The 12049-nt window shown below is 38.4% G+C and overlaps 1 protein-coding gene and 1 long non-coding RNA gene across 2 annotated transcripts; both read left to right on the forward strand.

The window, feature by feature from the left end:
* Positions 1–510: 510 nt before the first annotated feature.
* LOC121555461 lies at positions 511–3463 on the forward strand. Its single transcript, XM_045215932.1, has 8 exons — positions 511–972; positions 1492–1637; positions 1746–1882; positions 2007–2098; positions 2389–2612; positions 2704–2875; positions 3009–3136; positions 3263–3463. Exons 1-8 carry the CDS (start codon positions 891–893, stop codon positions 3461–3463), a joined length of 1182 nt encoding a protein of 393 aa, XP_045071867.1. The 5' UTR covers positions 511–890.
* Positions 2012–2432, forward strand: LOC123485075. The gene is made up of 3 exons (XR_006658855.1): positions 2012–2098; positions 2189–2300; positions 2389–2432. It is a non-coding gene; the product is annotated as an uncharacterized LOC123485075 (long non-coding RNA).
* Positions 3464–12049: the final 8586 nt, after the last annotated feature.

Genomic DNA, 12049 nt, shown 5'->3' on the forward strand with positions numbered 1-12049 from the left:
TACGAGTTCCATGCGGCAGTCCCCCTTGCAGTGACCTCGTCATCAGCCAGCTAAATTAGCTTGTAAGTTCAGATGGTTGACAGTAATAACTGTTATATGATATACCCATGGAATATGTTTGATATTTTTGTGAATGGCTTGCTGTTTCATATGGCTAAAAATAGGTAACGTTAACTTAGCTAATCAGTTCGTTTGAAGGACACCACCGTTTGGCATGAGCGCAGATTGTGCTTGTCATGCGGTTAGCTAGCTTGCAATCAGTATCGGTAACTGTCTTTCTTTGTGTTGCAATATTTTCACGAATGAAGTTTGTCAGAATGGTAAATACGTAAAATAACGTTCGCTAACAACAAAACATTTATACAGATAGTATTGTTAGCTAACGTTATTGTATAGCTTCCCAGGCTTCCTTACACTAACGTTAACTGTTTTTTATAAAGCTATATATAACGGTAATGTTAGCATGCTTCTGATAGTTAGCCAGCTAATGTTGGTGTTATATAACGATAACTTAGATCACTGATTTGCATGACGGGTTTGTTTAACATTGCTTAACCATTTTAATGGTTAGCTACTGTTCGAACTAAAATGGCTAATGAGCTAGCTAACTTTGACACATAGCTAGTTATTTGGTAGCTAATGGGACAATGTGCCTCTAAACTTGAACTAGCCTACACCCATTTGCTGCAGAAAATGGCAGCTTAACGTTATATTCAACCAGCACAACTTTGTCTACTTCAGCCTTTGTAATTGCAGTGTAACGTCTAAGTAATGCATAGTGCATTGCGTAGCTAGTACTACTGAGATAAATGGATAGTTAGCTAACGCTTAGTTGAACCAGCACTAAATGATGATTTTGAATATATATTTTCTTTGTTAACAGAGGCAAAATGCTGTTGCGTGTTCAGCTCGGGGAAGAGCAGAAATACGTCAAGCTGTCTGAGCTGACATTCAATGCTTTCTTGAAAGAAGGTAGGTATAATAGGTTAAAGCAATACATATCACCCTAATGACAAAATAATACAGCATTAAGCTATTATCTTATGATATCTATTTAGGTCTATAGTCATTTCTGCTGTGCTTTATATTTTCAGTAACATAAAATCAGGTGCAGATCCTTGTCTTTCATCATTTTGTGAACACATGAGGCAACCTTAAGTATGAACTTGGATTCTTGTGAGAAGGGAATGCATGTTTTTCTTTTTTTCTTCTTTTTTTAACAGTGTGTCTAAAATTCAACATACCAGAAAGCAGAAAGCCAGACATTAAGGTGTATGACCAGTCTGACACAGAAGTTGACTCAGATGTTTTTGAAGAATTATTAAAGGAGTCACCTGGAACTTTCAGAATCATGCTGGGCAATGGACTTGGTATTCATTCATTCAATTAGTTTTTTTAGTTTAAAGGCCAGAATGAGAACCTTTATTGTCTTAAAAATAACAGTTTATTGTAATATGTTTCTATGTTTTGCACAAATTTCATAATGAACAGATACCTCTCATTCATCATCATGCTCGGGTACATCTGATGACACCATCATTCTGAATTTCACTGTGTGTGACGATGTTGAAGAAGTAGCGGCTGGCGAAGGAAGCCAGCCTAAAAGGCCATGCCACATAAACTATGAGGCAAAAGCAGTAAGTGGTGAACATTGCTGTTAAGTCCAATCTGAATGTTGTTTCATCATGTGACAGCATTACATATTGTTTTACAATTACGGAAAGCACATTTCTTTCCACCTATAGCTGATTGAAAAAATCCTAACATCAAAGCCTGGTGGTGAACGCATTATGCAAGAGTATGGAAAAACCAAATCTCTGACAGATGCCACCAGAAGACAGATGATCAACATACTTGCTGCTGAGATGACAGAAACACATGGGTAAGCATTAAGCATATAGATGGGCTGTAAAGAAACATTGTTATTATTTTCCGGTTATTAATTATGTAAAATGTGTTGTGCAATATCAATTCAGTGTGATGTTAACTTTGAATTCATATGCTAGGACATCCCCCCAAAAGTGTCAGAGTGATGTATGCACAGGGGATAGTAGCTTTGTTTCCCTATCTAGAAGACCCATACTCACAACATGGATATGTAAGTAAATGGGTTATTGCAACATTATGCACATATTCACTCTATGAAATGGGAATAGTACTCCTTTATAATTTATTTATAATAATATAGGATCATTACTACGATCCGGAGAGTGGTTCCGGATACCTTGCATGGCGATTGAAGACCATACAAAGAAAAACAGCAGAGGAAAGAGGTGCCTCAGTCAGCAAATCTCCTAAAGGTATGTTTTCTGATCAGTGACATGTAATTATAATGGTGACCTGTGAATTGTACAGAAAGGATTTCTTAACACTGTATTTTGTCTTAAGTTGGTGGGCCAGGCCGTGATCGTCAGCCCTTCACCTATGACAGACAGCCATCTGATGAGGATGTGGAAGCAGCTATTGCTGTTTTGAGACACTCTGCTGATGAAAACACTGTCCGTGAGAAGATGAAAATGACCTTCATATATCGGCAAGCAATGGTCAACGATGAAGCCAAATCATCAGATGTCTTCTCGGTCTTCCCAAGATTTCTGGACACACCAGGACTGGTATGACAACTTAATTCACTGCATCACCAAAAATATCCAATGAAGAATAAGGTAACACTCATTATTTCTGTCTTTGTGTGTTACATTGCAGATAGAACAAGATTTCAGACTTCTGTTTGGTGAGGCCACAGCCAACAAATTCTTGGAGAAGTGGCCAACCACTTTCAAAGCAAAAGTAATAAAGGAAAGCCATGGACTTGTATCCACCACAGAACTCTTGGATTTGATGCGCAATGCTGAGTCAGCTGCTGATGTTGAGAATGGTATGAATGAACTGTTTTACTTTTTATGTGGATAATGTAGGTGTGCATTATATGTCCATAATGGTGCAAGTTGTGAATAAGAATGTTATGCTACGGCACAATGTTAACCAGGTTTTTATTTACTTATTTGTAGGCTGGGACAGTGACATGTCTGCCATCTTGCTGCTGCTACATTTGCTACCACCATCTGCACAAGGTAGAAAGAGGCCGGGAAAGATGTCTGCATATCAAGCTGTAGATCAGCTCATCAGATTTCAAAAGGTATGCTTAACAGTTGTTTAAAATATATATTCCATCATCTCAATCTTGTGCACAGTTTGAGGTGATCTTATCTATTGTCAGAGGTTAGTCACCAAAACAATTCTGTTGAATGTGTTTTTTTTGTAGGTTGGAACCAGTGTGCAGCAGCATCTTGACAACATCACCCAAAGCAGTCAGCCCTACCTTCTCGCCCAGGGATCCACACAGAGCAGCATTCACTCCTACTTCATTGTGGTTGACAAGCATGCTCTTCCATGCAAGGCAACAGGTTCAGTAGGAGCTTTTGGCGAAGTCTTTAAAGCCCATTACGTATTTGGTACGTCATAAAGTTCTTCCTTGAGCAGCTTTTTCACTTTTGTGCAAACAACCATCTATAACATCAACATGGGGGAAACAAAGGAGACTCCTAGAGTTGCTGAGTTGCGAGCAAGAATGGTGCGTTAGTTGAGATAAAACTATGAAGTGTTTTCTTTGCAAAAGTGACCATGGAAGTCCAAACAACCTTGTTAAGCACCTTAAGATAATTCATGGGCTATGTACAGGCAGGACTCTTTTTTCTGAAATGTGGTCAAGAAGGATGCTCACGTTCTTTTGGTAGCTTTTCTGGTTTTAGAAAACATCTTAACAAGTGCCACGGAGAAAGTTTAGTAGATTCTATAGAAGATGATCTTTCAGACCCTCAAAGTACCGTCAACACCAGTAATATTTCTCATGTTGAAGTGTCGACTGAATGTTTAGAGGCTGAGTCAGAGTTATCTTCGCCATACATTGTAAATAGTTGTGCAGCTGTTATTTCTGATCTAAAGGCAGCAGGTGTTGGTCAAAGTACAGTAAATACTGTAGTGATTTCCATGGAAGAGATTGTTCAAGATATTCATCAGCATGCTAAAGAAACAGTGATAAAGCATGTATTTAGTAATGAAAGAGAAACAGAAATGTGCAAGAAAGTTGAGGCGTGTTTTGAGGGGTTAGAGAATCCTTTCACAGTTCTAAATTCGAATACAAGCGATCAAAATTTATGACTGCCAAGTGGGAAATAGTAGAACCAGTTGAATGTGTGATTGGTTCAAGATTTGACACAAGACGAAATAAAAAGACTGGAACATATGATCAGGTAGTAGTTCAAGATAAATTCATGTATATTCCAATTTTATCTACACTGCAGTCAATATTTAAAAGTCAGTATTTTGCAGAAATGTTGCAAAGCTCAGCTACCAGCAACTCTAGACTGAGAGATATTTGTGATGGATCTTTTTTTAAAAGTCACCCCCTGTTCTCAACTGAGAAGCAGACAATACAGGTCCAGATGTTCTATGATGATTTTGAGGTCGCCAACCCATTGGGTTCCAAGCGAGGTATTCATAAATTGGGTGGAGTATATTTTACTTTAAGAAACTTCTCTCCAAAATTGAATTCTTTTTTTGGCTAACATACACCTGTGCGCCTTATTTCATACTCAAGATGTTAAACGATATGGTTTTAGTGAAATTTTTGCTCCCATTGTTCGAGACATTAAAGTGTTAGAGAGCGATGGTATTGAGATTCCATTATACAGTGGTTATGTACGTGGCACTGTAGTACAGGTAACAGGTGATAATTTGGGTTTGCATAGTTTGTTTGGTCTGGTGGAGTCTTTCAGTGCAAGGTACTGTTGCAGGTTCTGTTTAGCAGAAAAGGAGGACTTTCAAACAGAATTCTCTGAAGATTCTTCCAAAATAGTTTTACGCACCAAAGATATGCATACTGCTCACTGTCAAGAAATGGCTTGTAATCCATCCCTTCCGTATGTTTTTGGTGTGAAAAGGTCATGCATATTAAATTCATTGAGGTATTTTCACACAACTGAGAACTTCTCAGTTTATGTGATGCATGATGTGTTAGAAGGGGTTGGCCAGTACGAATTGAAGTTATTATTTCTGTATTTGAATGAAAAACATGTTACATCAGGAGAAATACATTCAAGAATACAAAGTTTTGATTATGGTTTCACAGAGAGAAATAACAGGCCTGTGACTGTTAATTTAAGTGAAGGATCTAATGATCTGGGACTGAATGCAATTCAGTCCTGGTGCTTACTTAGGAATATTCCTCTTATCTTTGGAGATTTGGTAACTTCTACTGACCAACACTGGGGCCTGCTTCTTTTATTATTGCAAATAATTAACATTATATTCTCGCCCATGTTATCTCAAGGTCTATGTGTATATTTAAAACATTTGATTGTTGATCACCATACACTGTTTAAGAAGTTGTATCCTCAGAAAAAACTTTTACCAAAGCACCATTTTCTTATCCACTATCCCCGCTGCATCCAGAAAATAGGGCCTGTACTTCATAGTTGGTGTATGAGGTATGAAGGCAAACATAATTTTTTCAAAAACAGCTTAAATCGTTTAAAAATATTACCAAAACGCTGGCAAAAAAGCATCAGAATCATATGGCATATAGTTGGCGAAGATCAACAACTTTTAGTCGGTTAGATATTGGTCCAGGAAAAATGGTGGCTTTAAATATGGTAAAAGGAGGTTCTGAAATTGCTTTGGCAATGCAAGTGCCCAGTAGCATTCAGGTTATGAAGGTTAATTGGGCTAAACATAATGGGTATGTTTATCGCCCACACTTGGTTATCTGTGGCGAAGTTGACTCTGAAGTGCCCTTGTTTTATCAGATTGAGTCAGTTCTGATAATGTGTGAAAAACTGTTACTACTCACAGTGCCTTTAGTTACAGTAACTTTTCAAGAACATTTCCATGCATATGAGGTGATCAGATCAAAGCATGATTTAGTTTTTTTTCATGTCGACAACCTGCACTACCCTAGACCTTTTGACATACAAAGGTCATATGGAGGAAATGACACAGCTCTCCTTGTTGTGCCATATTGCTTTCTCTGGTGAACATTTTTATGATGTTATACTTCTGTCATAGACAAGGCAATGGGTGTACAATGTAAATTCACGGACATTGAAATTATACTTTTTTTTTTCAATAAATGTGGGTGCTCTCATCTTGTATTATTGTGCTTTGTTTTATTTGATAGTATTGATATTTCTATCATTCAGTAACACTACATCATATGATTTAAATAAAATTTAAAAAAACACTGTAGAGAAATGAAAAGTAAATATCATTACACTTTAAAGTGTCATTTTTTGAAGTAAAATTGTAGTTGACTTAACTCTATACAGTGTAATCATATTACTCTCAAGAGTGTGATTAAACTACAGTGTTAAATATTTTGACACATTTCATTGTTATTTTTTACACAATATGGAGTAGAATTAACTCTAAAAGTTTTACACTGACCAAAGAGTACATTTTACACTGATTTTGAGTGGGACCAAATGTTATCTGAAACAGAGTTAAATTCAACTCGATAGGAGTTAAATTAACACTTCTGTTTTTACTGTGTATATTTTGTCAACATTTTCAGATACATCAGTTTCCTGAAACCTGCCATATCTACTTATAAATGTATCCTTATTAAAAATTAAAAATGATCAAAGTATTGCTTGTAGAGAGAAAAATGTAAAGTACAAATATTTGAGTAGACTGACCAGACCAGTTTAAAAAGCAGTATCAGTCAAAAGACAGACAGTGAGGTATCAGATTTAGATTGTATTGAGTATACAGTCCACACCATATCTATTTTGACAGTGAAGCTAACATTTGAAATTTGGCTCTATACTCCAGCATTTTGGATTTGAGATCAAATGTTTCATATGAGGTGACAGTATATAATGTCACCTTTTATTTGAGGGTATTTTCATACATATCTGTTTCACCGTTTAGAAATGAAAGCACTTTATGTATCCAGTCTCCCTATTTGAAGAAGTCATAAGTATTCTGACCAATTAACATAGTGTATTAAAGTAGTCAAAAGTTTAGTATTTGGTCTGTCGTAGAATTACAACATTATGTTAATCACACCTTTACAGTAGCTTGCAAAAGTATTCTCAATTGGATTGAGGTCTGGGCTTTGACTAGGCCATTCCAAGACATTTAAATGTTTCCCCTTAAACCACTCGAGTGTATGCTTAGGGTCATTGTCCTGCTGGAAGGTGAACCCTCAAGAATTTCCCCTGTATTTAGCACCATCCATCATTCCTTCAATTCTGACCAGTTTCCCAGTCCCTGCCGATGAAAAACATCCCCACAGCATGATGCTGCCACCACCATGCTTCACTGTGGTGATGGTGTTCTCGGGGTGATGAGAGGTGTTGGGTTTGCGCCAGACATAGCGTTTTCCTTGATAGCCAAAAGCTCAATTTTAGTCTCATCTGACCAGAGTACCTTCTTCCATATGTTTGGGGAGTCTCCCACATGCCTTTTTGCTTATTTTTTTCTTAAAGCAATGGCTTTTTTCTGGCCACACTTCCGTAAAGCACAGCTGTGTGGAGTGTACGGTTTAAAGTGGTCCTATGGACAGATACTCCAATCTCCGCTGTGGAGCTTTGCAGCTCCTTCAGGGTTATCTTTGGGCTCTTTGTTGCCTCTCTGATTAATGCCCTCCTTGCCTAGTCCATGAGTTTTGGATTGATGGTTGTATAATGCAAGGTATCATGGTATGGATGGTTGTGAGGAGAACCCTCCCTCCAGGTGATATATTAACACCCAACTTCATAAATTAAGGCAAAGACTTAGTGTCCTATGTTGCATTAGTATGTCTGTATAAACAAGCAGTAAATGAACTGGAGACAGATATTTGGCTCCATGTAAATCTTGATATCTGTTGCATGAGAGCACAATGTACCTTTGTATAATTTCACGTATCTGTTCTTCGTCACAAGGACTCAGGAAGACTATAAAGAGTTGTAAACGAATCCTGTTTATTTTGGGGCTTTAACTCGACACCTTAACTGTAACCTTAGCTTTAACTTCGGTGACTGTTAACACTCCATTACTGCAGTAATTAATAAAGCTAAATTGCTTTGAGGAAATCTAAAAGTCTCTCCTTTGATTCGAATAATTACCACGACAGTTCCCATATTCCTTGCCGACAATGACTAAATCAAGCTTGTGACTGCCATGATTAAGAAATATCATGAATGAATCATGAATAATAATGAATGAGAGAGTTACAGACGCTACAACAAAACACCTCTCACTATTAACATCAAATAAAAAGGTGACATTCTGTAATGTCGCCTAATATGAAACATTTTATCTCAAATCCAAAATGCTGGAGCATAGCACCAAATGTAAAACTGTAAGCTTCACTGTCCAAACACATATGGTGTGGTCTAAGTGTACCTGGTAAACACATGTGGATCTGGTGAACAGTTATCACTTGTTGACCAACTACAGGAATACTGACCTCAGAGTCTCCAGTTTACAGTGGGGATTCCCCAGTCCAGCAGAGAGCAGCTCCACTCCTGAATCCTCCAGGTCATTGTTACTCAGATCCAGCTCTCTCAGGTGTGCGGGGTTTGACTTCGGAGCTGAGACCAGAGAAGCACAGCCTTTCTCTGTGACTCCACAGCCTGACAGCCTGACAAAGAGATCATCATGATTTCACAAACACACTGTTAATTTAACACAAGTAGTGTAGAAGGACAATGGCTGATGTCTCTTTGTCCTGTCTCGGAGCTCTACTGACAATTATTTCGACCTCATGGCTTGGTTTTTGCTCTGACATGCACTGTCAACCGTGGGACCTACAGTGGCTTGCGAAGTATTCACCCCCCCTTGGCATTTTTCCTATTTTGTTGCCTTACAACCTGGAATTAAAATGGATTTTGGGTCGGGGGGTGGGGGGGTGGTATCATTTGATTTACACAACATGCCTACCACTTTGAAGATGCAAAATATTTTTTTGGGGGTGAAACAAACAAGAAATAAGACAAAAAAACTGAAAACTTGAGCGTGCGTAACTACTTTGTAGAGCCACCTTTTGCGGCAATTACAGCTGCAAGTCTCTTGGGGTATTACATTTTTTAATTTTAAATTTCATTTAGCAGTCGCTATCCAGAGCGTCTTACAGTTAGTGAGTTCCTGATCTTTTTTTATAACCCAACCCTGATCTGTACTTCTCCACAACTTTGTCCCTGACCTGTTTGGAGAGCTCCTTGGTCTTCATGGTGCCGCTTGCTTGGTGGTGCCCCTTGCTTAGTGGTGTTACAGACTCTGGGGCCTTTCAGAACAGGTGTACATATACTGAGATCATGTGACACTTAGATTGCACACAGGTGGACTTTATTTCATTTCACTTCACCAATTTGAACTATTTTGTGTATGTCCATTACATGAATTCCAAATAAAAATCTATTTAAATTACAGATTGTAATGCAACAAAATAGGAAAAACGCCAAAGGGGGATGAATACTTTTGCAAGGCACATCTAATTTCCAGTGTCTAGTGTCTGTGTTTATGTTGAAGGTGAATCAACAGTTACTACATCCATTTTTGGATCCACATCCATTTTTGGATCCACATCCATTTTTGGACTTATTAATTAATGATATCTACCCATTGATTCAGAAAATAATATAACTTATAAATGCCTCATGAGCTTAGTTCAACTGCCATGACCGACTTTGGGAAGCTCTGCTCAGCAGAACCCAAAATACACGTTTTTTTTACTCCAAACACTGTAAAGCCTCAAAACATGGTTAAAACTATAGTTTTTGTACCATGGATGGTCAGTCTTAGCATCCATCCTCTGTCTATACATTTATGTGGATACATTTCTCCAGCCCAAGCCCAGCTTTTTACCAAAACAGTGGCAGGGAAGACACTTTGTGGGTGGGTGGGTGGGTGGGTGGGTGGGTGGATGGATGAATGGATGGATAACTGTGAAGTAATGAGTGACCATTTTAGAAAATCATGGGACATATATTTTTGCTGCTTGTAGCCTATAACTGATGCTTCGTGGTCTTATGCAGCCATCTATTGGAAATTTAGCAATTAAAAGTTATTAATTCACATAAAGACATTGGTGAGGCAGCTGATAAATAAAGTGTATTTTTCTTGTTAATTCCTTAGATCAGTCTCAAACCTGCCCCACCTATCCCACGTCAATTGCTGGACTTTCACATAGAGGTTACTAGGTCACCCAGTTCAAACCACATTTGAAAAATAAAACAAATGTGTCTTATTTATCAAGTGTTCTGCCTTGCAATAACAAATATCATAAAATAACTAATAACAACAAAAAAACAGCAAAACGCTTGACAGGTGTTGATTAACAAAATAATCAAAATGTTATTTAGTACTATAATTGTATTTACTAAGATAATATTATTACTAAAATAGTTTCTAAAAGTGTTCTAGGCTACCCTACCCTAGAATTAGGGTTAAGGTTAAGGCTAAAATAGGTTATACCTAGGGTTAGGGGTTAGGGTTATGGCTAAAATAGAATTAGGGTTAAGGGTTAAGGCTAAAATAGGTTGTATTTAGGGTTAGAGTTTCTGTATAGCACTTTATGACATCTGCTGATGTAAAAAGGGCTTTATAAATACATTTGATTGATTGATTGATTGATTGATTGATTGTTAGGTTTAGGGTTTGTAAGGCAAAAAAACAGTATGGGTTTATGGCACTCTTGCGCCTCCCTGTGGCCGTCTGTGGGTACTACATAACTCATTCACGACATCTGCTAGGTTCATAATCTGAGGTAGCAACTGCGTCAGATCTACAAATCCATTAGCTAGACCACCCGATTAGACAACAATCACCCCATTATATCCATTTGGTTTGCAACTCAGTGAACCTGCGCAGCATTCGCTCAATTCCATGCCTACAAACTAAGATTTCGATGAATATCAAATTACCCAGCAGCCATTTAGAAACAACAAGTCGACAAAAAAATGATTCTTTTTACTTAAAAAATGTCTTCTGGCTGTTTAAATCGTGAAAAGAGAACAGGGACGTGTTTTTTTAGATTGTACACTTTTTCTTAAAACATATATGGTTAACCATGACCAGAAACTGTTTAACATTTGATGGCTACACGCCAGCTATCGTGTTGCAGACAGTGGCTAACCACAACGTGTATTCAGGTGAACAGTGAGGTCGCTCACCAAGTTACCTGAGGTAAACCTACAGGGTTAACGCTCACCAAGTAGCCGTAACCTTGTTAATAATAAGTTACCTGAGGTAAACCTACAGGGTTAACGCTCACCAAGTAGCCGTAACCTTGTTAATAATAAGTTACCTGAGGTAAACCTACAGGGTTAACGCTCACCAAGTAGCCGTAACCTTGTTAATAATAAGTTAGCTGAGGTAAACCTACAGGGTTAACGCAGGCAGGTCTCGTTAATAACAATAGTGCAGCTGGCATTGTGACGCAGAACAATGGGCTGGGAATAGAACATTCTGAAGGCGAGTCGGTGTCACGGAGCTCAATAGAACTAATAGGAGCTGGTAGGGTGAAAAATGCCCAAACATAAGGCCTGTTTTTTCGCGATTACTTCATAACCAGGGACAGAAGGTAATATTATGAAACTGGGCTCCATGGCGGATGCAATGAACTAATTTTATCAGAAATAAACGTTGTAAAAATGTCACTTGAGGCGCCCCGAAAATAATATTCAAAAGTTCAGTCCTTGGACACAGAGGGATTAAACACTAAAGTTACCGTCCATCTAGTGAAGAGAGGAGAACCGGACAGAGGGATGGAAGGTAGCCAGCATCCGTCAACGAGAGAGGGAGAAGCCCTCCACGGTATTTAACAGGTGGAAGAAACAACCAGGGAGCTCCATCGGTCCACAAGAAATGCAGGCAGCCGGTGATGATGTAGTGGTAGCTAGGATAACTAGGATGCTGCTGGTAAAGAGTAGCTAGCTTAGCTAGCTGTACCGACTAGCTTGGATTGCTAGCAGGTCGTTCGTCTGTCCCTCGAGGATGATGACGAACCCGTTGAACCACACAATTAAACAAGACTAGCGAGTGAAAAGGATCTGGCTACACTCAT

The sequence above is a fragment of the Coregonus clupeaformis genome, unplaced genomic scaffold (genome assembly GCF_020615455.1).
Source record: "Coregonus clupeaformis isolate EN_2021a unplaced genomic scaffold, ASM2061545v1 scaf0559, whole genome shotgun sequence".
NCBI classification, from domain to species: domain Eukaryota; kingdom Metazoa; phylum Chordata; class Actinopteri; order Salmoniformes; family Salmonidae; genus Coregonus; species Coregonus clupeaformis.

Coding starts and splice junctions, on each gene's coding strand:
- LOC121555461 (XM_045215932.1), top strand. CDS start 891: ATGCTGTTGCGTGTTCAGCTCGGGGAAGAGCAGAAATACGTCAAGCTG. Junction 1,638..1,745: donor TAAACTATGAGGCAAAAGCA/GTAAGTGGTGAA, acceptor TTCCACCTATAG/CTGATTGAAAAAATCCTAAC. Junction 2,876..3,008: donor AGCTGCTGATGTTGAGAATG/GTATGAATGAAC, acceptor ACTTATTTGTAG/GCTGGGACAGTGACATGTCT.